The sequence below is a fragment of the Symphalangus syndactylus genome, chromosome 4, assembly GCF_028878055.3.
Source record: "Symphalangus syndactylus isolate Jambi chromosome 4, NHGRI_mSymSyn1-v2.1_pri, whole genome shotgun sequence".
Taxonomy (NCBI): domain Eukaryota; kingdom Metazoa; phylum Chordata; class Mammalia; order Primates; family Hylobatidae; genus Symphalangus; species Symphalangus syndactylus.
Genome location: NC_072426.2, coordinates 113,400,712 through 113,424,665, shown reverse-complemented (window position 1 = coordinate 113,424,665; position 23,954 = coordinate 113,400,712). Strand labels below are relative to the sequence as shown.

Genomic DNA, 23,954 nt, shown 5'->3' with positions numbered 1-23,954 from the left:
GCTGGCATCAGGCCCAAACGGCGTAGCCGCCCCACCAGCTTTACTCACTCCCAGGATGTAGGTCTTGAGAAGCCCAGAAAAAGACCTTTTTGTGGTGCTGTCTTGGTGAAAATTTGGAGATATTTAAGCAAATTCACGTGCATGAGAAGGAGGCTTTTCCGTGTAAAATGCATTACGTGTTGGATGTCTCCCCATCCTGCCCTGTCCCCACCCCTTGCTCCTATTTGGAAGATGGTTTGGGGTGTTTTTGTCTCTTGACAGCAAGTTACAGAGTAAGGAACAACAGCGCCCCAGTTTACCTCAAAGGACAAAGAGGTTGGCTCTGAGGATGCTCATGGGCGGCCCCTGAGTAGAAAGAGCCAACCAGGGAAAATATAGGGACAAACCACTCCCTCCAAGGGGCACAGGTTCCATCTATCATCTGTCTTACCTGTGTGGCTATGCGTGTGTCCCTTTCTTTTCTTCCTTCTTTCCCCACTCCTTCCTTCCTTCCTTGCTTCCTTCTTTTCTCTTTCTTTCTCTCCACATCTCTGTCTCCTCATAGGAATTTCTTAGTTTCTTGGCTTTCGAATGTGACTCATCCCCTCCCTTGGCCTGTCTGCTGTGTCGCTTTTAGGTTCTGCTGCCACGGCTAACTATGTTTCCCTGTGTTTCCAGATACACTTGGGAGGGTCAGAAGCTGACAGACCAAGCTCATTTTTCAAGCCAGTCTGTGTCATACAGAGACCAAGGGTTTTCCTTGGGTTGGGTCCTTCTACCTGGTTCAGTCAGCTGTGAACAAAACTTGTGGAATTTGGTCGTTTTCCTTAAAATGGAGATACGAGAGATCACTATGGCTGGCGTGAAAATAGTTCTGGATCTGATTGTCTTTTCAGTTGTTTGTCCATCAGGTGAACCCACTCTGAAGGGACTTTTGGTAACATTTTTCCAAAAATGAAGATAATTAATTATACTTATTTGAAATGTGTGGTGATTTTAGGTTTTTGGTTGATATCTCCTTGGACTAGCAAAGACTTGGTTCAAAGATAGTGTCTATTAGTATAGAGATAAATGATCTGTAAGGGGGGCATTTAAAACTCTTAACAAGCTGTTTTCCTGCTCCCCTCAAGCACTTTAGAAGCACTCATTTATATGTAAACAATCAATATGCTAATTGCAAATAAGCCTTATCTACTTATTAAAGCACTTAACTGACTCGAAGTCCCTGTTAACGAAGCAACATTTTGTTAACCTTAGTTTGAGGTACTGCATAATCTTGAGATCAATGAAACTTAAGTTTCTTTGAAAGGATTTTATAATGTTTTTCCCCACATGATGACATCCTTCCATTCCAGTTAGTTCAAATTAGGTGATATAAAAAAATTCCAAGATATCAAAAAAATCAAGATAACAAAAACTTATAAACCATCGAGGAACTAATGTAAAAAGTAAGCAATGAAAATCTGAGAATAGGAGAAAGTTACTGCCCCTGTTGTGAAAAATAAGAATTAAGTACCTTTTATTTGAATGATGTTTTTTCTTACAAAAATTTGGGCAAAGAAAGGCAGGCAAAAATACTATTCAAAGCAGTATGCAAATCAAAAAATTATTTCTAAAGTACTGGGTTTTTTTTGTTTTTTTTTTTTTTGTTTGAGACGGAGTTTTGTTCTTGTCGCCCAGGCTGGAGTGCAGTGGCACCATCTCGGCTCACTGCAACCTCCGCCTCCCGGGTTCAAGCAATTCTCCTCCCTCAGCCTCCCGAGTAGCTGGGATTACAGGTGCCAGCCATCATGCCCAACTAATTTTTGTATTTTTTTTTTATTATTATACTTTAGGTTTTAGGGTACATGTGCACAATGTGCAGGTTTGTTACATATGTATCCATGTGCCATGTTGATTTCCTGCACCCATTAACTCGTCATTTAGCATTAGGTATATCTCCTAATGCTGTCCCTCCCCCCTCCCCCCACCCCACAACAGTCCCCAGAGTGTGATGTTCCCCTTCCTGTGTCCATGAGTTCTCATTGTTCAATTCCCACCTATGATTGAGAACATCGGTGTTTGGTTTTTTGTCCTTGCGATAGTTTACTGAGAATGATGGTTTCCAGTTTCATCCATGTCCCTACAAAGGACATGAACTCATCATTTTTTGTGGCTGCATAGTATTCCACGGTGTATATGTACCACATTTTCTTAATCCAGTCTATCGTTGTTGGACATTTGGGTTGGTTCCAACTCTTTGCTATTGTGAATAGTGCTGCAATAAACATACATGTGCATGTGTCTTTATAGCAGCATGATTTATAGTCCTTTGGGTATATACCCAGTAATGGGATGGCTGAGTCAAATGGTATTTCTAGTTCTAGATCCCTGAGGAATCGCCACACTGACTTCCACAATGGTTGAACTAGTTGACAGTCCCACCAACAGTGTAAAAGTGTTCCTATTTCTCCACATCCTCTCCAGCACCTGTTGTTTCCTGATTTTTTAATGATGGCCATTCTAACTGGTGTGAGATTTTTTTTTTTTTTTTAGTAGAGACAGCATTTTACCATGTTGGTCAGGCTGGTCTCGAACTCCTGACCTCAGGTGACCCGCCCGTCTGGGTCTCCCAAAGTGGTGGGATTACAGGCATGAGCCACCGAGCCAGGCTTATTTCTAAAGTACTTTTACAAAGTTCTTTTTATTCTCCAGAAGGGGAGATTATGGAAGGAGACTATACAGGAGGATTGTTGAGCCTGGGGCAGAAGTTTAGGCAGAAGGAAGACAAAGGCTTCTGATGAAGAAGATGCAGTCCATCCTCCTAAGCTAATGTCAGGAACTTTAGTATAGTAGAAAAAATTAGAGGGTATGATCCAGAACATCAGACATCATATTAAAGCATAAAAACCTAATTAAATATTACCTAAAATAACATGGAGTAGAAAGCATTTTAATACATCCCTGCAATTTTTAGACGGTACAAGGTAAGAGGAAGAAATGACAGCAGGAATCCTGTCATGTCCTAAGTGTGCTGGTTCATTTTAGTTGCAAGAACGATAGACTTGCTTGGGTTACCACATCGCTCATCAGTGAAGGTTTATGGAAGGATAAATGAGGTAGCCAGAAGAGGAACGTAAAAGAAAGAGCTGAACTGCAGAAGAGCGAGGCTATGCGGTGCCTGGGACTTGGGGCTTGCTTTAATGCTCTGCTGGCGCCGTCTTGAGATTTTTTATAATTTTTGATCAAGGGGCCCTGCATTTTCATTTCACACTGGTCTCACAAATTGTACAGTCGGTCCTGCTGCCACCAGAGGTTCCTTCCCAGCAACTTGGGACACAAGCCATAACCTTAGGAGAAAGAAGAAAACACGGACTCTGCGTTGCCTCTAATTCTTCTCCCCCACATCTGTTACCCCTTTTTTTAGAGAACGAAAAATGTACCTATAGCAGTCTTTCTCATCTCTGTCAATATACAGAGCCTACTGGCCAAGCTTGAAATGCCTGTAGCAATGACAGAGCCTTCAATTTCCTAACTAGAAACTTAAAAAAAAAATCATGAAATCAATTGGTAACATAAGAACTGAAGGAACCAACATACTAACATGTAACTAGTAAATAGGTACAGATGTCTAGTGTCACGTTACTCTTCATTTAAACATAAGAAAAAGGGACTGTGAAGAGGGTACCTGAGAGTATGGAGACCAGGGAAAGTGGTGACTGAGGAGAGAGTGTGTCGTGGGAGGTACGGGGACAGCACACGCGGGTAGAAGATGATTACCACGTCACAGTTTCTGCCTCTACCTATTCCTTGCTACTGTGTTGCAGTGCTTGCATTGACCCTTCAATCCTGCCAACCTTGCTTCCCTTAATTTATAAAGATGTTTCTTAATATGGCAGCTTTGTAATTAAGGGAACTTAATTCCTGGAGGAGTGGCTGTTTAGTATCTTCCAAGCTGCTGAGTTTCCTGATGGCTGGGACCGTTCCTCTTCATCTTTGCACTGTCAGCCTGTCTTTGCACTAGTGAAGCCCAGCGAACAGTCTTCATCTGCACCTTTGTGAACTCAGTGCTCACAAACTCTGCCTGGAAACGTATTCGGGCCATGAGCACCCTTAGATTTTTTAGCATCTATTGTGAACTTCTTCAATGTGGTTCTTTTGACTCTCCTGAAGAAGAAATAGTTGGCCTCCATCTTCCACGTGGTACTTTTATATCCTGAAGAGGATAATTAAATAATGTCTTCATCTTCTTTTCTGAAATGAAAATTATCTGTTATTCTGTGGGAATCGTGTCTGTTTTAGGAACCATTGTAGCAGCTTTGTTCTGTGAGAGCCTTTGGGGCAGGAGAGACACTTTGTCTAAAATAAGGCTTGAAGTCACTCACCTGTACAAACGGGGAGATGAGAGAGCAGGTGGATGCAGGAGTACTCAGTGAGGACCCGTTCCTCTTTGGGGCAAGGCTGGGCATTCACACCAGACTTCCTTATAGCCAACGGGTCTGCAGTTCCTAACTCCTTCCCAATCGAATAGAAGAAAAGTTGCTTGCTCTTTTTCCCTCCACTTCTATCCTTCCTGTTGCCCTATGACATGGTTAAGTTGTATATCATCCTGCAAACAAATGAACACATTTAGCTCTTTCCTTTCGTAATAAGAAAGATAATAAGAACATAATAAACAGAGACTGTGGCACGACAGCAGTTGACTCGCCATTGCTTCTTGAGCCTGAAAGACAGTCTCCAGCAAGCACAGCCTCTGCCCATACGTTATGTACCAACTAATAAGTGTTGTCATGATCCTATAGATGCTAGTATATTTGAGTTTAAGCTGTTCCCTGCAATAAACTGCATCTGAATAGTGATACAACATTAATAGAGTAGCGGTGATGGTTCCATTCTAACTTCAGTGTTCTAAAACTCCCTGGTGACTGAAGTTATATGGCTCTGTTGTAAAAGCTTCGGAGTCATAATGGATAAAATGGGGGCAATTTCTAGTTTAGAGAGTGCTAACTATCTACCTTCAAAGAAAATACCGCTCTGTGGTGATTATCAATACCAATGGCTAACCACAACCACAGATAAATTCAATTTCATTACCATCAAGAAATTTCATTTTGCTTTTTAGTGTAGTTTTCTCCTCTGCTAGCGACTTCCAGTGCTGCTAAAAAGTAACAGCACTGTTTGATATAAAGTCTGATTTTTCTCTCCTTTTTTGTCCACTCACAACAGAGCACTGAAATAGTCACAGGGAAGTGATCTATCTTAACTCTGCATTTGGGGGGGCTATTGAACACTTTCCCACCGTCTTGCTTATCTCCTAATTTCTAGCTCTGGTTTTTAATATCTCCTTTTGAAATCCTGAAGTTACCTTTGACTCTTTTCTTGCTCTTATCAAATTTGTTGTCAAAATTGATTATGCTCGTATACATCCCCTTCTCTTCACACCTGTTGCCCTTGCCCCAATTCAGACCCTGTCTGAATATTCTAAACCATTTCAGTAGCTTCCAAATATTTATCTCCTCCAAAGATCTTCTCTATCCCCCAAATCCCCCTCCATTCTGAGTTCCACTGTGTCACTCCTGACAGGTCACTTCTCTACTCACAAACTTGCAGGGGCTCTCCACAGCCCACCAGACAAGGCCACATTCCACTGCAGCCAGCAGTTCATGGAGCTCTGGGACCCAGCTGCCCCCACATGCTTCCCTCACAGGACCCAATTCCCACCCAGACACACAGCTTTTCTGTTTCCTTGGCATGCCTTGCCTTACTTCTGTTCCTTTTTGTGCTTTTATTCAAGCTATTCCCTTTTCCTTGTTTGCAGATCCATATCTTCCCCATCGTTACAGATCCACAGCTTCTCCATGAAGTCTTTCCTTATTTTTTCAATGGGAGTGCATTTCTCCTTCCTCTACACTCCCAGAGCAATTTATTTGTTTCTCCAAACAGTCCTTACTCTCTGTATTCTTTTGATATGTTTTCTGGTAGCCCATAAACTACCTGAGGGCAGGGCCTAAGATTCATTTGTAATCCACCCAGAGTTCTACCCCAGAGCCCACGGCCTTCAGCATGGTACATGCCAAATTAACATTTTCTAAATGAATAAATCCATTTCCAAATCAATCCATGAATGAGTTTAGAGCTTATTATTAAATGTAACTATCTTCTAAGTTAAAGGAGAGTAGTAGAGGTATCGCATTGATGGAGAAAAAGTTATGGAAACAGAAAGGAGAAGGCCAGCATGAACCCTGTGATGTTGGCTTGGAATCAGGCTAGGAGTAACTCATGTTTTTAAATGTATGTATACACACACACACACACACACACACACACACACTCTCACACAGAGACACTCAGATAGATGCAGAAATATAGCTGTATGTATATAAATGGTTTAGCATACACACATATATTACTGAGCTCTGTCTGTTGATAAGGCCTAAAAGCAACAGCCCGGTAGCAATAAGCTCACTCAGCACCTGTATCTTGTTTCTAAATGTCATTGTCCAATAAAAGGAACTAAGCCACCCTGGCAAGCAGTTGATTCCAGAGTTCAGGCAGGGCAAACACAAAATAAACCTGAAACATCTTAAAGTGCCAATACATAAGGAAAGGCACAGAAAAAAGACATGGGCTTGTCAAAAGGACATAGGAGTCCACATAAATGTGTTCCCAGTGGCCAAAGACAGAGGAATTTGAGCAGCAAGATAAAAAATGATAGCATTGGATTTTCACCCATAGAATAAAGTAATATCCAGAAGTCCATAATTTATTTTAAGAATAAATAGGAGAGAAGGGACAACTCTTTCTTAAGTAGAATTCCAAAGAATACATATAAAAGGAAAGTGGAAAACAGAACCACCATTGGGGAAATAACTGTTACAGACAAGATTCACAGATTGATGCTAAAATTAGTGGGCAGTGATTTGAGGAGAAACGGAATTTGCGTAGTCTCAGCATATCTCACTTAAAATGTTATTTGCTACCAAGGGAAAAATTAAGTAACTTTACAGTGAAAAAACCAGCATAAACCACCCTAAGCAAGTGATCAAGTGAAACATCATATAATAAGACATATTGACATCGTGAACCCCTTTATATGATGTACAAAGAAGGACACAATATCATTTTTATAGTATTCTTGCTAAAAATACATAACCTCATTCCAGTCCATTAAACAAGCCAGGTGTGGTGGCTCACACCTGTAATCCCAGCATTTTGGGAGGCCAAGGTGGGAGGATCACTTGAAGTCAGGAGTTCGAGACCAACCTGGATGACACAGTGAAACCCTGTCTCTACTAAAAGTACAAAAAAAAGAGAGAGAAAGAGAGAAAGAAAAAAGAAACTCATTAAACACACACAAACTGAAGGACATTCTACAAAATCATTTTCATCAGTTCTCCTCAAAAGTGTCAAAGCCAAGAAAGGCAAGGAAAGACTGAGGAATTGTTATGGCCTGGAAGGCAATATTTCTCTGTGGAAAAGTAACAACTAAGTGCAATATGGGGTCATCCGGAATAGGATTCTGAAACAGAAAATGACAGTGGTGGAAAAGATGGTGAAGTTCTAATGAGGCCTGTAGTTTAATTAATAGTATTGTATGAGGATAATTATGCTATGGTTATGTAAGCATATGGTTAGCATTGAGGGAAGTGGTGTAAAGGATACAAGCTTTGTACTCTGCAACTTTTCTGTAAGTCAAAAAAGTTCAAAGTTTAAAAAAAATTAGAGGCTTTAATTAATTACATATATTGTCATTAATATAGTAGGCATTTCTTTTTTGTTTGTTTGTTTGTTTGTTTTGTTTTGAGACGGAGTCTCACTCTGTCACCCAGGCTGGAGTGCAGTGGCGCGATCTCGGCGCACTGCAAGCTCCGCCTCCCAGGTTCAAGCAATTCTCCTGCCTCAGCCTCCCAAGTAGCTGGGACTACAGGCTCCCGCCACCATGCCCAGCTAATTTCTTGTATTTTTAGTAGAGACAGGATTTCACCATATTAGCCAGAATCGTCTTGATCTCCTGACCTTAGGTGATCTGCCCGCCTCGGCCTCCCAAAGTGTTAGGATTACAGGCATGAGCCACTGCACCTGGCCCTATAGTAGGCATTTCTTTAATCGAAAAGGATTTAAACTACCTTTAAAGAAAGTCAAGCAGTCAAATATTCTTTTTATTCTTTCTATACATGACTTCTTTCCATGCCTTACATCTCTTGTTTCCACTTGTTTGTAGATATATGGGTCTGACAACGTGAGAAAAATCCTTTTTCCTTCAGGTCAAATAAACAGAGCATATGCCTTCTCGGTATATGGGTGTTTGGTTTTTGAAGCTGATACAGCTCTGTCTGAATCCTCTGTTGAGGGCAAGATGCAGCCAGCAGCATGTCCTCCTTTTTCTGGACCTTCCCATCACCCTAAAAAGTTCTTTGAGCAGGACCGTGGGCTGCCCTCCTTGCATCTGGCATTTCTCCATCCTCCTCTTTCTTCTTGCATTGTGACTTGGCAGATTGCTCACGATTTTCAGTCCCAAGATGAATGGACTGACACCCTTCACTTCCTTTGCCTTCTATGCATTCTCCTTTTCCAGTGAACCAATCAACATGCTTTTTATAAAAAACTTTTTATTTTAGAAATGTTCAAACATACAGAAGAGTAGAGAGAGACTATAATAAAACACTTGTCCACTTGATCTTAACCAGACAGGCACCCTTTCCAAAGAAAGGCAATTGTGACTACCTGAAATTAGATGTCATCAATGGTGAGGCTGAAAGTGGCACACTAGCCCCAGTTCCTATCATTCTCCCATCCTTATTTGGATACTCTCAGTTTTTGGACAACACCTTGGTTTTTTTGGCCACTTTATCTTATCAAGAGTACAGGGACTGGGGCCGGATCCGGTGGCTCATGCCTGTAATCCCAGCACTTTGGGAGGCCAAGGCAGGTGGATTGCCTGAGGTCAGGAGTTCGAGACTAGCCTGACCAACATGACGAAACCCCATCTCTACTAAAAATACAAAAATTAGCTGGGTGTGGTAGCGGGCGCCTGTAATCCCAGCCTCAGGTGGCTGAGACAGGAGAAACGGTTGATTCCAGGAGGCAAGGGTTGCAGTGAGATGGGATCGCACCACTGCACTCAAGCCCGTGCGACAGAGTGAGACTCCATCTCAAAACAAACAAAAAGAGTACAGGGACTCACTAATCCTCTCTCCCACCCCTTGCACATTGCAGATTGAGGTCATTTCTGGGGATGGTTAATGAAAAAGGAACCTCTCTAAATGTTTCGCTTAGGGGTCCAAAATTTAGTTTGTGCTCCAAATCACTTTTTGCTCTAAAGGTCTCATTTTTCTAAAGGAAGCTGAAATCATGTTTTGCTGATTAGGCCTCTATGTTACTAAACACTGGAAAAAAAAAAAAAAAGAAGTTTAGTGAAAGGTCACCGAACCAGAGCTCTTTCCATTGTTAATTTGGGTTTTTCCATCATCAGTAATGCAGATTTGGGAATCTCAGGTTTTATTTCTCATGACGCATTCTAGTAATTTTTGGTCCTCAGGAAGTAATGAGCTAAATGAATACTGAAATGAGATCAAGGAAGCTCTTCTCAGAGAAGGTAGTAGGTGAATAATAAGATGCTATTTCCTAAGGGGAACAAAGATTTTTACATCTGTGTGCAAGCAGGATATCAAAGTGCAAACCCACCCCTCTTTGAGAGAAGTAGTAGTTGGGAGTGAAGTAATGGAACATCTGGCTTGTTATTCAATATAATCCGCCAGATGATGAAAGTACACTTTAGTATACCTGACTCCAATGATTTTAATAATCATTTAACAATTGTACAATAGGGTATGACTTCTGTTTCGTGTTGGTGAGAAGGATAGAATGCTATTTCTTGATCCAGGATAACATAATTCAAGATAACAGAATAACATGGAGAAAACATTTCGTGTGTTACAAATTAGAAAAAGGGAGGAAAAGTTTTATGTAAATAATATGAAACGTAAAGATTTCAGAGATAGTTCTTTATATATTTGAGGGTAAAATAGCTTCTTAATGTACGCACAAAAAAGCAATTAAAAGAAGAATACCCTGTCCATTTGTGATTGCCTCTACTCTGATCATCTCAGAATCGCTGTTAACGAAATAGTATCTTTTACCACATTTCTCCATCACTGGAATAGAATTTCCTTCTGTGATTTTATTACAATTCAGCCGCTATCTCTGGATTAGAATGACATTATAGAAGCACAGGGATTTTGTGAGTTTCTATGTCTGGGGAGAGGAAAAGAGAGTAATAGGTTGAAGAAGTTTGGCATCGGTATCACTTTTTTATTCCGTGGTGATATGTCAAACACTAGGAAGAGAAAAGAAAAAATGTGCTGTTTCTGCTGAGTGGAGATGGGAGTGAGTTCATGTCTTATTGAGGAACAGATCTAACATTCCTACAGACTTTACGGTCTGGAGATACAGCAAGGTACTATCAAAACAGGGTCATAGGGAGTCTCATAAATGCATTGGTCTATCATCTTTTGCAAGGTTCTCTTCCTTCATAATAAGGATAGCCAGTAATCAAATAACTAGCTTTTTTCTCCTAGACAAACAGCAGACCTGTAACCAATAATAAGGTCAGTAACTTATGACCCTATGAGTTATCAAAAAAAGTTAATTATCTACCTTCTAATAAACCAGGGAAACATCCAAATATTTTTAGAAAGCTTTTGATCACAGAGGTTTAAAGTCTTTAAAAATTGTTTTTATGTTTTTATTAAAAGGTGTACACACACACACAAAGACTACCCCTTAAAATATGTACATATAAAACTTAAGTAGAACACTTTGCTTCCCAATATACAAGACAAGCAAGGCATTTATCAGAATTTTCAGAAGGGGTTTATAATGCACTTGTCCATATTTCCAGGCCTGAGATAATGAGGCTGTTCCATGAATGTTAAGTCAGGAAACTAAGGAGAACACAAGAACCAAACACACTGTATATGTATAATATCTGTAAAATCATAATGCCTCACCTGACGTCAACAGTTATGGGCACTGAAGATGACAGTCCTCTACAAGCTCTCATGACTGTTCCCAGTCAGTAACAGAGGGAAGTGGGCAGAGTGTGGTGCCCCACTGCAGGGTGGGGCTGGTAGAGCCTTGCTGTTTGCTTGGTGGAGCTTCCACCGTCTGGATCCCGGGGTGTGGGAGCTGGAGTTTTTCTAAAGCTGGTGCAGTAAGAAATACAAAGTCAAGTCTAAGGTACAAGGCCAGACCCTCTCCTGTTCTAGGGACTCTCAAAATGTGCTGGTCTAGAGACCCTGTCAATGTGCTTTTATAGTGAATACTTTTCAGCGTGTTACTTATCCCTCTGGCACCTTATCATGAGCAGAGTTCCCTCCCTTTCTCAGCACTGGGGTGCAGGGGATCCCATGAGATTTCAGATCTACCCGGCACCCCCGCAAGCACTCTGGCCTCAAACCCTTTGAAGGAACAGCTCTATCTTTACACCCATTAGATAGGCACTACTGCTGGCCAATGCTGACAGCAGCCCTCCGCTCCATCTTGGCTGTGTCTCCTGTGCCAGGAACCTCAGGAAATAGACAAGGATTTGGCAAAATTCCTGGTGAATAGATGGCACCACGTGAGCATTGTGGGTAGCATTTCTCTGTGTTGCCAGACACATACATTGCTGCTTTCTCACTCTTCCTTGGGAAAGATGGGCCATTTTGGAGCTGATTTTGAAACGAAAAAGAAGGAGAAGTAAAAGAAACCCTAGGCTCCATAACCAGAACTTAAAAACAGAGAGAATGATTCACTTTTCCAACTTCTGCTTCTTGGGTGAGAAATAAATGTAAATCTTGTGTCTAATTCCCCTGATTTTTCAGACTTGGCTAAGGCAGAAAACCAATCCATTGCATTATCGACTGGTATCATTAGCTTGAGGTTAGGGACCCACCGTTCTCTCTGAAGCAGGCCTGCCTTCTTCTCTCTGCCTGTATGTTATCCCTCTATCATTTTTGCTCTCTCTGTCCATCGCCTTTGATATGGTAATGATCTTGCACAAGAAAAGCCATTTTTTAAATATGAGTGCTTAAGGAATTAAAGGTGAGTGAGAAGGTGGAGGGTGTTAAGGATGGCAGTTTGTCATTAAAAAATAAATAAGTATACCTCTTGGAATTAAAAAGCAAGCAAGCTGAAGGGAACAGAAGGGGGAGGACAGGCAGGTGTCTTTCCAAACGCAGGAGACAGTATTACTAACAGGCTGGTTTAAAGCCGTCTTAACAATGTGCACTTGCTCTCCCTAGCTCCTGGATTGATTTCCCTCTGCCCTCCACAGACCTGGCTGCAGTTAAGCCTTGTGTCCTCCACATGATGCTGAGCCGAATCAGATTTTCCTTTTAGTTGTTCGATCAAATTTTCCTTCCTAGAGCTTAGAAGGCACACTTGGGACCACATAGTAATTGCCTCCCCACACTGAACTGCTGATACCTTTATTGGATTGGCATAGGGTTTCAGAGGACTGTGTTTAACATGCAGTGAGCCGCAGCAATGCAAACAGCTCCAGTGTTTAAACAAGCATCCGTTAGGCCAGGAAACAAGGCAGTGCCAGCCCATTTGGTGCTCTGTAGTGCTGGCAGCTTAAGGTGAGCGGGCAACCCAGGTGCTGCAGTGGGAGAGGGCAGGCTCCAGGGGAAGTGGAGGAATTGTAGTGTCAGAGGAGGAGCTGATTCTCTTTAGATTTGCTGAAGGGGGTTAGTGGTGAGGGGGAGAGAGAAGTGTTGTGGCTAGGGACATGTGCAGAGCTCATTAATATCTCATTATGTTAGAATTGCAGTCTCCCCACAGATCGGCGTTAACGTTGGCAGTGCCAGAGGAAGGGCTTTGGGAAGCAGCAGCCCCCCCCCTCCCTCTTTCTGCAAGCCCCAGCAAGCTCCCTATGCTTGTTTTGCACTAAGGGAATGGTGGTGTTGAATTTGTGAAAGAAGGCTGTGAGAAAACCCCACAGGAGCAATAGTGAGCAGCTCAGGAGAGGGTATGAGACTGAAAACTGTAGTTTGTAAATAACAAAGTGACCAGCTTTCACATGTGCCAGCCAGCCATAGAGAGGGAAGGAAACTGACCAGAAGCTGGAAAGGAAAATCGTGGAAGTTAAGCACAAGCCACTTGGAGTCTGGATGTAAGTTGGGAGTTCGTGTCAGGGGCAGTAGATAGGCTAGCTCCAGATTCAGACCTCGATTTCCCAGAGAATGTGCCACCGGCCCACTGAGTTTGTCCAGGGCTCCTGGAGGCTCTCTGGAGTGTACCAGAGCAAGTAAAGTGGACAGGAGAGGGGGGAAAATGAGGAGGAAAAAGAACAGAAGAAAGCAGGATTCAGCCAGTGGGATTTGGTGAGACTGCGTTTTTGGCTGATCCCACCTGCCCATGTTGGTGTGAGTGGAGCAAAGGGAAGATTCTAAAGCAGAGAGAAGGTGGTGTGCAAGGGCCTATTCTTCAGATCTGACCTGGCTGAGCCCAAACCAGACTTTATCCCAGAGATTAAATCCCCCTATGTGCAGCCCTGGCCCCAGCTGGGCTCCTGCAGGTCACTCGCCCCAGACAGTCATCCTGGGGACTCCAGTGCTGGGACTGGGGCCCCCTGGGAGGAAAAGTTGGAGCCATGCTCTGTAGAAATTACAGCCTCCCTGCAGACACTTAATTCGGCTCTATTAAGGATCGGATGTCTCCGTCTGCCCTGGACAGATGTGTGTCCTCCATTAATGAAAGGTGGTTGATGGCCACTTTAGTGAACAGTTATGTAACAGGATGTACCAAAACACAACGGTGTGTGCATGTTATATTATAAAGACCTCTTAATGTAATTCATCGTAAAGTTCTTTGAGAATATTCTTTTTCTGCCTTTTTGTTTTGGGGAGTTCTTATTTCTACCTTAGAATGTTCTTTCTGTGGATTTTGGCATTTGGCTTCCACTTCTAGCACCAGTGCACAGACACAGCCGCACAGATCCACAGAAGTGTTGCTTGTGTGGATACACAGCCAGTCCTGGGCTCAGTAGGCAAATGAAGAAGCACATGTCCTTGGTTAATATCATATAAAGTGACAAGGCCACAGTTTGCAAGCATGTTTTGTGAAGACCCTTCTGGTCACACTTTGTTCTGACTTAACACAATATTCCATTAAAATATGGATTATTCATTAACTTACAGAAAGGCAAAAAAAGTGAATGTCATTGAAATCTGTGTTCGCTTTGGAAAAAAAATAACTAGAGTCATTAATCATTAGTTTGTTATGAACAACAGTGCTTGTAATGAACATTTAAAAATAAATGTATTTGATAATCGCAACCAAGTTTATTTAGGTTAGAAAAACAGTTATGGCATACAAATAGTGCTGAGAAACAAATTTAACAAGGCTTTTTTACAGCATGGCTTCTATAGCAAAAATAGTAAGATTCAGCCTGATGTGTATTAAAATCTATTATTCTTTTGACTCTGCAACTTTGATAAATCAAGCAAGAGTCATAAGAACAAAGAGAGGAAACAGCTCAACTGCTATAATTTCATAGCCAAATAGAAGAAAAGTCTACCTTTTGTCGTTTACATGACTTTACCAAGCTTAATCCCATGAAAACAAATGAACAAACAAAAATGAAGACTCAATAGTTATAAATAGTAAACTAGACCTCTAGGGCTGAACTCCTGTGTTCAGCTGCACCAGGTCCCTGTTGTGGGATGTTCCACATTCCATGAAGTCTTGGCCTGTTTTTCCATGTGCTGTTCACCTCCCTCAGTCCTCAGTGGCAGGAGCAGAATCCACGCAGAGATTCTCACTTCTGCCTGTCATTCCCAACCTCTGAACTCGTCCATCTTACATCCCTTTGCTTTTCTTTCTAAGAAGGAGAGAAGGAAAGTTAAGCTCCATCCAAACTTTCTACATAAAAAAGTTATGACATCCAAATTGCCCATTTGAAGAGAGAAGGATAGTGATTCAGCAGAATTACAGTTCAAAATAAAATGGGATTTAACTTTGAGTTAAAAAGAAAAAGTGAATCCTAGCTCCTTTAAGGCATTTGCCATGAATAAAACTTTAAAGTGAAATATCAGAAAATCAAGGATGAGATGGGACTTAGAGAGATCCTTCATCCCCTTTCCTCCCCCTTCTTCGATGAAGACCATATCTAAATCATCCCAGATGGCTGTTCTATTTTTAAAGATCTCCAGAAAAGGAGATTCTACCACCTCCTCAGTAACTCATTCCAGCATCTCTTGTTCCTCACTGCCAGAATATTTTTTCTGAGAGCCCTCAGAGGGAAAAAGACACACTATCCTAGATTTGGGGACCTGTAGTATTTCTCTTTAGGATTTAACCCCACTGTGCATATAGGAAACTAAGAGACAGATAATGTCTTTCTCTCTCCAGTGAAAAAGATGTTTTTTCTCTAATATTTGGCTTTAAATTACATTTGTGTGCTTCTTGGGGCTCAATCCAAAATTCTCTTGCAGGCCTGTGGTATGCGCAGTACTCTGCTAGGTAAATGGAGGGAGCATTAAGAAACGATTCCTGTTTACATTCTAAAGAGTGAGGTCACACTCAGCTCCAGAGCCCACCTACTATGCTGGACAGACATGTTCATGTAATCACTTATTCTTTCATTCCAAAGATACGTACTGACCACCAGTCGTCTGCTTATCTCTCTGCTAGACACTGGAGACAGACACATTAGTGAGCAACACAGACTAGGTCCTCGTCTGCAAGGAGCCTACACTCAAATGGGAGAAGACAATACCAAGGAAAAAGGAAGAAACAAAATGATTATAAATTGTGACCAGTGGTGTGAAGAAGACAAAACAGAAGGATGCAATAAAGTACAAGTGGGAGGTGCAGCTCACTGAGCCAGGGTGGCCAGAACAGCCTTTCTGGGGAGAGATGTGAGCTGAAATCTGAAGGACGACAATAAGCCCAGCAAGGAGCTGGGATAAGCGCGTTCCACATGGAGAGAAGCACCAGTGCAGATGCAGAGGAGGGAAAGAGCCCTCGGAGAGGCCAGCGCAGCCGCCTGGAGTGTGGTGGTGGAGGAGAGACGGGTATGAAGGAGCTGGGAGACACCAGACCATCCAGTGCCTCTTAGGCAAGTTTGACTTTCAGAGAAATGGGAATCTATAGAAGGATTTGAGGCAGAAAGACGTACTCTGAAGAATGTTTTTCAACAGTGACTCTGGATGCTGGTGGAGAGTAGACCGGAGAGGGTAAGATGGGAAAAACGGCTAGTGGAACAATAGCGCAAGAGTCCAGGCAGGGAGCAGGCAGGGGAGACTCAGAAAAGGTGACAGACGGAAGGTGTGTGTGCTGGCCACACAGACACAGCGTCCGGACATAGGTGTGCCCCATTTTAAGAAAACAAAATACATAAAAATCAAAACTTAAAGAGAAAGTCTGATTATTCCCTTTATAAAGGGACTCACCTCAAGTGTCTATTCTGTAAAGTAAAGGAAGATGTGTATGGGTCTTTGACTATAAATTTTAATAAGAGATATAAAACCTTAATAGACGGATCATGGAATTAGAAGGAATCATAGAGGTCATTTTCTCCTACTTTCCACCCAATAAAGAATCCCCTTTGCAAATCCCTGACAGATGAACATGCAGCCTTGGTATGAAAACTTCAAAGGACAGGAAGCTCATTAGCCTCACAAGGCAGCCCTTTCTATTTTGAATCGCTCTAATCGTTTTTTAAAAGTTTCTCCTTATATAGAGGCTGAATTCTTTCTCCCCATTACTTGCATCCATTGATCTTAGTTCCATGTTCTGGAGCTACATAGATCAAATCTAATTCTCTTCCTACATAGCAAACCATTAACTTTTTCAAGAGGAACTGTGGCATTCCCCCTCCTCAACTCTCCTCTTTCTCTAGCAAAATGTCCTCAGCTTCCTCCCCTCCTTTTCACTTGACATGGTTTCTGGGACCTTCTTTCCCCTGGTATTACCCTCTTGCTGCACTGCCGCCTGATGAGAGTGATAATTTCAGAATGGAGCCCAACCTTCTAGATGGCATCAATGCAGAGCATAACTATGTCTCCCTGGACTCAGAGAACATACATATACTTAATACAACCTGGAATTGCAAGAGCACATGGCTTCAAACTTCAAGGAAACCAAAGCTGCTTATGAGACAGGTTTTCCTGCCTTAAATGCAAGATTTTACAGCTCAACCCAGCAAATCTTGCTACTGCTAACCTATAGGAGAGTGGTTCTTGAACTTTTGGAGAGTCATGGGCTGCACTGAGGATCTAAGAAAAGCTTTGAACCTTCTTTTCTGGAAAAGACACCCACAAAATTCTGCATACAATTTTCTAGGGTTCTCAGAACTCTGGAAATCCATTTTTATGTAAACCTCCAGTTTAAAAAGTCAGCATTATCAATGTCACAGAACCCTTGTCCTGTCATCTAAGAAATGTATATCTGCATTATCTCTATATTTTATTATAGTATTGTACAGGAAGTTAAAGAACGCCCACTTGAAAATCCCTACAAGTCACTATAAAATTGTTAATGAGAGAGGAAAGTTACAAAAAGTCTTCAAGTACCATTGGTGGATACATCTGCTTATGTTACCTTACTTAATCCCTACAACCCTCTTCTGAACTAGGCAATATTAGCCTTATCTTATGAATGAGAGGAAACGTAAAGCTATTAATAAAGAAAAATAGAAAGACCTGGGTGAAGGCAGTGGCTGCCGAGTGCATATTTTTACAACTCTCGCAATAGAACCATGGTTGGTGGCCCTCTCGACTTTTCAGTACTGAGGCCATGGCCACCTGGGGCACAGCATACATGCTTATGAGCAGGATTGGTTTCCTGGGAAATGTGTCCTTATATTGGCGCTTCAGTAGTGATATCCCTGGAAAGTGGTCCCCAGTAGGATTAGCCACTACCATGACCCCACACAGGTGGCCTGCTGTCACCAACACCATTCTCTTCAGAATCAGGCTGGCATTGGGTTAGTGGCCAATGTATAGTTATAACTCAGCAACTCAGTAGCAGAAATGTTCTGAGAACGGCTGAAAGGACAACAGCCCTTATAGGAGATCAGTTTCAGAGAGTAACTTCTTATATGCCAGCCAATCATGGATGGGAGAAAGCAGTTCTGAGGATGCCTTCCTTTATTTCCTATCTCAGGAGCCAGGCTGTGGAATAGTTTGGAAATGAGAAACACATTTTATTCACAAGTGGTGAGGCTTGTAATGGAAAAGCACAGGCTTTGGAATTCAAATCTCACACTAGCTATGTGACCTTGGGCAATTTATTTAATCTCCCTGAGCCCCAGTTTCCTCATTTGTATAAATGATGTTTATTAACCTACCTTGCATGGTTGATGTGGGAATTAAGAGAAAACATCTTGAATTTGCCTGGTATTTAATGGATGCACACACAAGAAAAGCTTGCTGTTTGCTGATAACTTTGAGGAGTGCATAAATGGTTGGGGCCAGTCTGAGTAGCAGTAAATTTGGTTCATCTGTGTTAGCAGGCTTACTCTGGTTTGGACCCGGATTCCAGAGTGATTCCGGAGGAATTCCTGTCCCCATCCCTACCCCTCATCACTCCAAAATTTTGCTTAAGATAACAAGGAGGTCAGGGCATGTTCACTGTGAACCCCCCCTCCATACAAGGTGCCATGTTATGGTGGGTTCAGAGGAACCCCCCCACCAATGCTGCTTAGCCACCAGCCTTACAAGGGATACTGGATGCTGTCGTACCTTGGATTCATACACACAGGTTTCTAAGATGAAGCAGTGTGGTAACTTAGCCATTAGTAGATCTCAGTCATAGCCTACACGGACATTTCTGAGAGAATCCTTGGTTAAACACTACTAAGAGCAGAACTAAATACTGGTTAGGGCAAGTTCTGCCCATGTAGGTTCTATGAGGCTCTGTCTGAAAGTTAGGTTTAAACATAGAGATGGGGCCAGCTAACCTCATCATTCTGAGTCATTGGATGGAGACTAGACTTGGTCATCTCCCTTTGCTAATAAGGAAACTGACATAATTAACTGAAGGAAATTAACTTGGATAATTTTGCAGCATGAATCTGCTTCCAAAGAGGAGTTGGTTTTTTTCCCTCCCTGTGAGCTGTTAATTCAAGAGGCTGTGTTAACCTGCTGCTGTTGCCAACTGACAAATGTAGTATTTTCCTGATCAGCCTCTCAAGCCTTTTCCCTTGCTCCTCCAACAACAGAGAGAGGAGTAATAAACTATCCAGAATATTTTGCAACATGGGAGTCATTTGCATGTCTTTGTAATATGGGAGTTGAATGCCTATTTTCAGTAAATATAAGCCTCCCAGTTGACTTAAGGTAATTGAATGATTTTAGATTTATTGTATATGCCCTTTCCCCTTAGCCACTGGTTTTAAGCAGGCATAAAATCACATCAGAGAAAAAAAAACCTGACTTTTGATATTCAAGTTGGCTCATCTGAATTAAAACCAAAATATGTGGAAATTGGGTTATCCACACCAGACTTGGATCCCTTTGTCTGTGAACCCTCAAAGTCTCCAGCAGAGCTGAAGGTAACGTCTTTCTTCAGGTGACACTCTGGGGCAATTCTGGGGAAAAAGACAAGGAGAGAAAGATGTGTTTAACTTTATTCCAGTTGGTTTCATCTTCCTTTTTAATTGATTTTTGTCCTCTCCATCATTTTCTCTCCCAATTAACTTTGAATTTCTCTCATTTAGTTCTAGCTGTTTGTTGATGGTCGGGTTTGGTACATTCGGGTTAGGCATTTTGCTGTGTTCTTTTCTTTCCTTGCCATTAGTTTAAACGAGGTCTAAGCTCACAGTCTAGCTCTATTTCTGGAGAGACCTGCCACCTTTACAGGATTTACTGTGGTCATTTTCTTTTTTTTTCCTCCCCACAATATGGTGCTTTGTGAATTAAAATCAAGGTTCCTGGGGGCTGGAGGTAGGAATAGGGCAGGAGAAGCCTAGCCACATTATAATGAATAATAATAATAACTGTCTCCCTCTGTTGTGAGCTCTACCAGGCAGACCATGCTGGGCATGGTGGCATGTGCCTGTAATCCCAGCTACTCAGGAGGCTGAGGCAGGAGAATCGCTTGAACCTGAGTCAAAAGAATAATAGATTTTAATAGACATCAGGCTGAATCTTACTATTTTTGCTATAGAAGCCATGCTATAAAAAAGCCTTGTTACATAGGTCCTAGTGTATAAATGATGCTCGACGAGTGTCTGTTGAATGAATGAACTAATTTTTGCCGAGCCCTTTATAATGTATAAAGATGCTTCACATAGCAACATGGGGTGATTGTTTTGTGTGTGTGTGTGTGTGTGTTTTCAATGATTAATAGATGATTTATTTAGGCAGGAATACATACAGTCATCATTGCCAGACTTAATATGAGAGGTGAAATGTTCGATCCAATTTTCCTTCCTGGATAAGTTTTTCTTTCCTATCCCTCTCAGTTTTGATAATATAATAAATGAAGATGAGGGGCCCAAATCCACACAGAGCTCCCATGAGTGAGTTTTTAGGAGTGGGTCTGAAATTAGGATAGACATTTGTTGTTTTTGCATGGGCCCAACGAATCAAGGCAGGATTTTCGATGAGCCCTCGGCGGTTGGGATCGTTGTACTGAAGCAGGTACTCTCGTTTCAGCCGAGCTCTTACGGCCAACCGCTCAGCTTGCGCCCGCCGGGTTTCCAGAGATATGTTGTATTTGGCTGGGTCGAGGGTCTCAGGCAGAGTGGCCAGGCTCGACGGCTTATACTTTGGGAATGACATCTTGGCGACCCAGGGCACAATTGCGCCTGCGCGATTCTGGGGTGATTGTTTTTAAGACCTTCACAAAACCATTTCCTCCCTCATTTCATTATGATTGTGAAATTGCTTTGGAATTTTGGAACTGTGATACTTTTGCTGTATGCCTTTCATAAAAAGCCAAAGTCTAAATGCTTTTAAAAATATATATACGAGGAGCTGTGGAAGGAAGGCAGGAGGGAAACAATTTGTTACTGGATAATTTCTTGTAAAAAAAAAAATTTTTAATGTCGTTATCACTGAATGTTTTTTCTTTACAATTGCAGTTCACAACTCTTTTCCTCCTCTTTTACTAGGATGAAGGTGAATTTTAACAAAAGCAAGAAATATTTTAAAGGAAGAGAGCAAGTGGGCAGCCAGGGAAAGCTTTGTGTTTGTTTTTATGACTTGTGTTTTGACTTGGCGGATGTTCAAGGTTATTCTGCCTAACCAAATAATCCACACTGCTTCCATATCAGCAATAGCTGAGCTACCCTTCCAAGGGGCGCCCACCATAGTCTTCTGTTAAGACGTTATGAGGGACCTAAACCCTTGTCTTGCACTGAAATCAGTGGCAGCGCGGACACCCCCACAGCCTCTTGGTTCTTTTGCTCTCGCAGCCATTGCACGTCTGCTTCTGAGAGAGTCACCCAGGAGTACATAACCGACAGCTTTTTCTTAGATGGCTTCATCTGTTCGCACTCATCACCAGACCATTAATGCTGACTTTTCCCCCATGAAACTCAAGTGTAAAAGTAGGAAAATAATTGGATTACTGTTATCCAAAAATCATTGGCACTTAGGACAAAGACCAAAGTCAGAAAAAGGAAAAAGCAGACAGATTTAGAAATTTTAAAAATTAGATAGGTTTTTGACTTTTACGGGTGAATTAAGAGCCATACTTAGGATTATAATGCATAAAAAAAAATTAGGGGACAAATTAGGTGAAATAAAATCCAGAACTTCTAGATGATGACAGCACTAAGGCATTACTTGTACACATCTACTCCACATATTTCTGCCCCAGGATACTGAGATTTTTTTCCCTCCCCTCTTGGTTCTTAGAAGCATACAATTTAGTGTGTTCATATGCATGCCTCATTTATGCCTGGAAAAGACAGAAAGAAAACCCTTTAGTAAGGACTGTGATTCAAAATATGTGTTACATTGACTTATTACCTACATTATCACTGTGTGTCAGGAAGCATATTGCTCACAGGTGGGATGCACAGTAATTTGGAAATACTCATTTTGGCCTTGGCATAGGATGACCTTGGCCTACTGCAGATTCATGCCCTGTGGCTATATTAGTTCCTAGGGCTGCCATAACAAATACCACAGACTAGGCGGCTTAATACACTAGAAATGGATTGTCTCACAGTCCTGGATGCTCGAAGGTAAAAATCAAGGTGTCAGCAGGGTGAGCAGGGTCCTGCTTCCTCTGAGACTCTGCAGAGAATCCTTCCTTACCTCTTCTTGGTTTCCGGAAGTTTGTCAGCAGTCTTTGGCATTCCTTAGCTTGCAGCTGCATAACTCCAATCTCTGCCTCCGCCGTCAAACGGCACTCTCCCTGTATGTCTTCGTGTTTTCACATGGCTGTCGTCTTATAAGATGATACCAGCTGTGTTGGGTTTTGCCTGTTCTACTCCAGTATGACCTCATCTTAATGAATTTCATCTGCAAAGATCCTATTTCCAAATGAAGTCACATTCCGAGGTACTGAAGTTTAGGACTTCAATATATCATTTTGCCGGGGAGGACACAATTTAACCCACAACAGTGCCTATACTTCTGCTTCAGAGCTCAGAATGTTACCTGTTTTCCTGTAACGGACTAGCTGTATGAAACCTTCATTTACTTCTCTCCTCAAGCCTTTAGTTTTTCCTCCTTAGCAGTGTTCTTCCTTGGAGATGGTAACCTTGTGTCAAGGTCATTGAGAAAAGAAAGACTATTAGAGCCAAACTTCTTTGTCTCCACCTCTCCCCGTTCCATCTCAACATATCTCTCCCCCACATTTTTTTTTTTTTTTTTTTTGAGACGGAGTCTCACTCTGTCGCCCAGGCTGGAGTGCAGTGGCGCAATCTCGGCTCACTGCAAGCTCCGCCTCCCTGGTTCACGCCATTCTCCTGCCTCAGCCTCTCCGAGTAGCTGGGACTACAGGCGCCCGCCACCACGCCCACATTGTTTTTTAATCACTCTTTTGATGGCATTGATGTGCCCTTCTTCATTGTCTCAAAAACAAACACCTCTATGGGAATGTAAAATGATGCAGCCACTATGGAAAACAGTATGTCAGTTTCTCAAAAAATTAAAAACAGAATTACCATAAGATCCAATATTTCTGCTTCTGGATATTTAGCCAGCAGAACTGAAACAGGGTCTACAAGAGATATTTGTATACCCACATTCATTACTAGCATTACTCACAGTAGCCAAAATGTGGAGGCAATGGATGAATGGATAAACGAAGTGTGGTATGTACATATGTTTTAGTCTTTCCAGGCTGCTATAACAGAATACCAAATACTACATGGCTTATAAATAACAGAAACTTATTTCTTACAGTTCTGGGGGCTGGGAAGTCCAAGATCAAGGTGCTGGCACATTCTTATCTGGAGAGGGCCTGCTTCCTGGATCATTGACAACTGTCTTCTTCCTATGTCTTCACATGAGGGAAAGACTGAGGGAGATATCTGGGGCCTCTTATAAGGGCACTACCTTTCATGGAAGATCCACTGCCATGACCTAATCACCTTCCAGAGGCCACACCTCCTACCTAATATTAATACCCTTACCTTGGGGGTTAGGATTTCAACATGTGAATTTCAGCAAGGAGACAACCATTTAGACCATAGCAATATAGCATGAAATATTTTTCAGCCTTAGAAAGGAAATCCTGGGCTGGGCGCAATGGCTCACGCCTGTAATTCCAGCAATTGGGGAGGCTGAGGCGGGCAGTTTGCCTGAGCTCAGGAGTTCACAACCAGCCTGGGCAACATGGTGAAACCCCATCTCTACTAAAATACAAAAAATTAGCTGGGCGTGGTGGTGTGCACCTGTAGTCCCAGCCACTTGGGAGGCTGAGGCAGGAGAATTGCTCGAAACTGGGAGGCAGAGGTTGCAATGAGCTGAGATTGCGCCACTGCACTGCAGCCTGGGCAACAGAGCAAGACTCCATCGCAAAAAAAAAAAAGAAATTCTGACATG

At 42.2% G+C, this 23,954-nt stretch overlaps 2 protein-coding genes across 5 annotated transcripts in view; one reads left to right on the top strand and one right to left on the bottom strand.

Annotated features, from left to right (window-relative positions):
- MAML3 (mastermind like transcriptional coactivator 3) overlaps positions 1 to 23,954 on the top strand; it is a 441,377-nt gene that overhangs the window by 220,664 nt on the left and 196,759 nt on the right. The window lies entirely within an intron of this gene.
- LOC129481075 (NADH dehydrogenase [ubiquinone] 1 beta subcomplex subunit 4-like) lies at positions 20,282 to 20,763 on the bottom strand. The gene has a single exon (XM_055275964.2). The coding sequence runs from the start codon at positions 20,730 to 20,732 to the stop codon at positions 20,343 to 20,345; it is 390 nt and encodes a 129-aa protein (XP_055131939.1). The 5' UTR covers positions 20,733 to 20,763; the 3' UTR covers positions 20,282 to 20,342.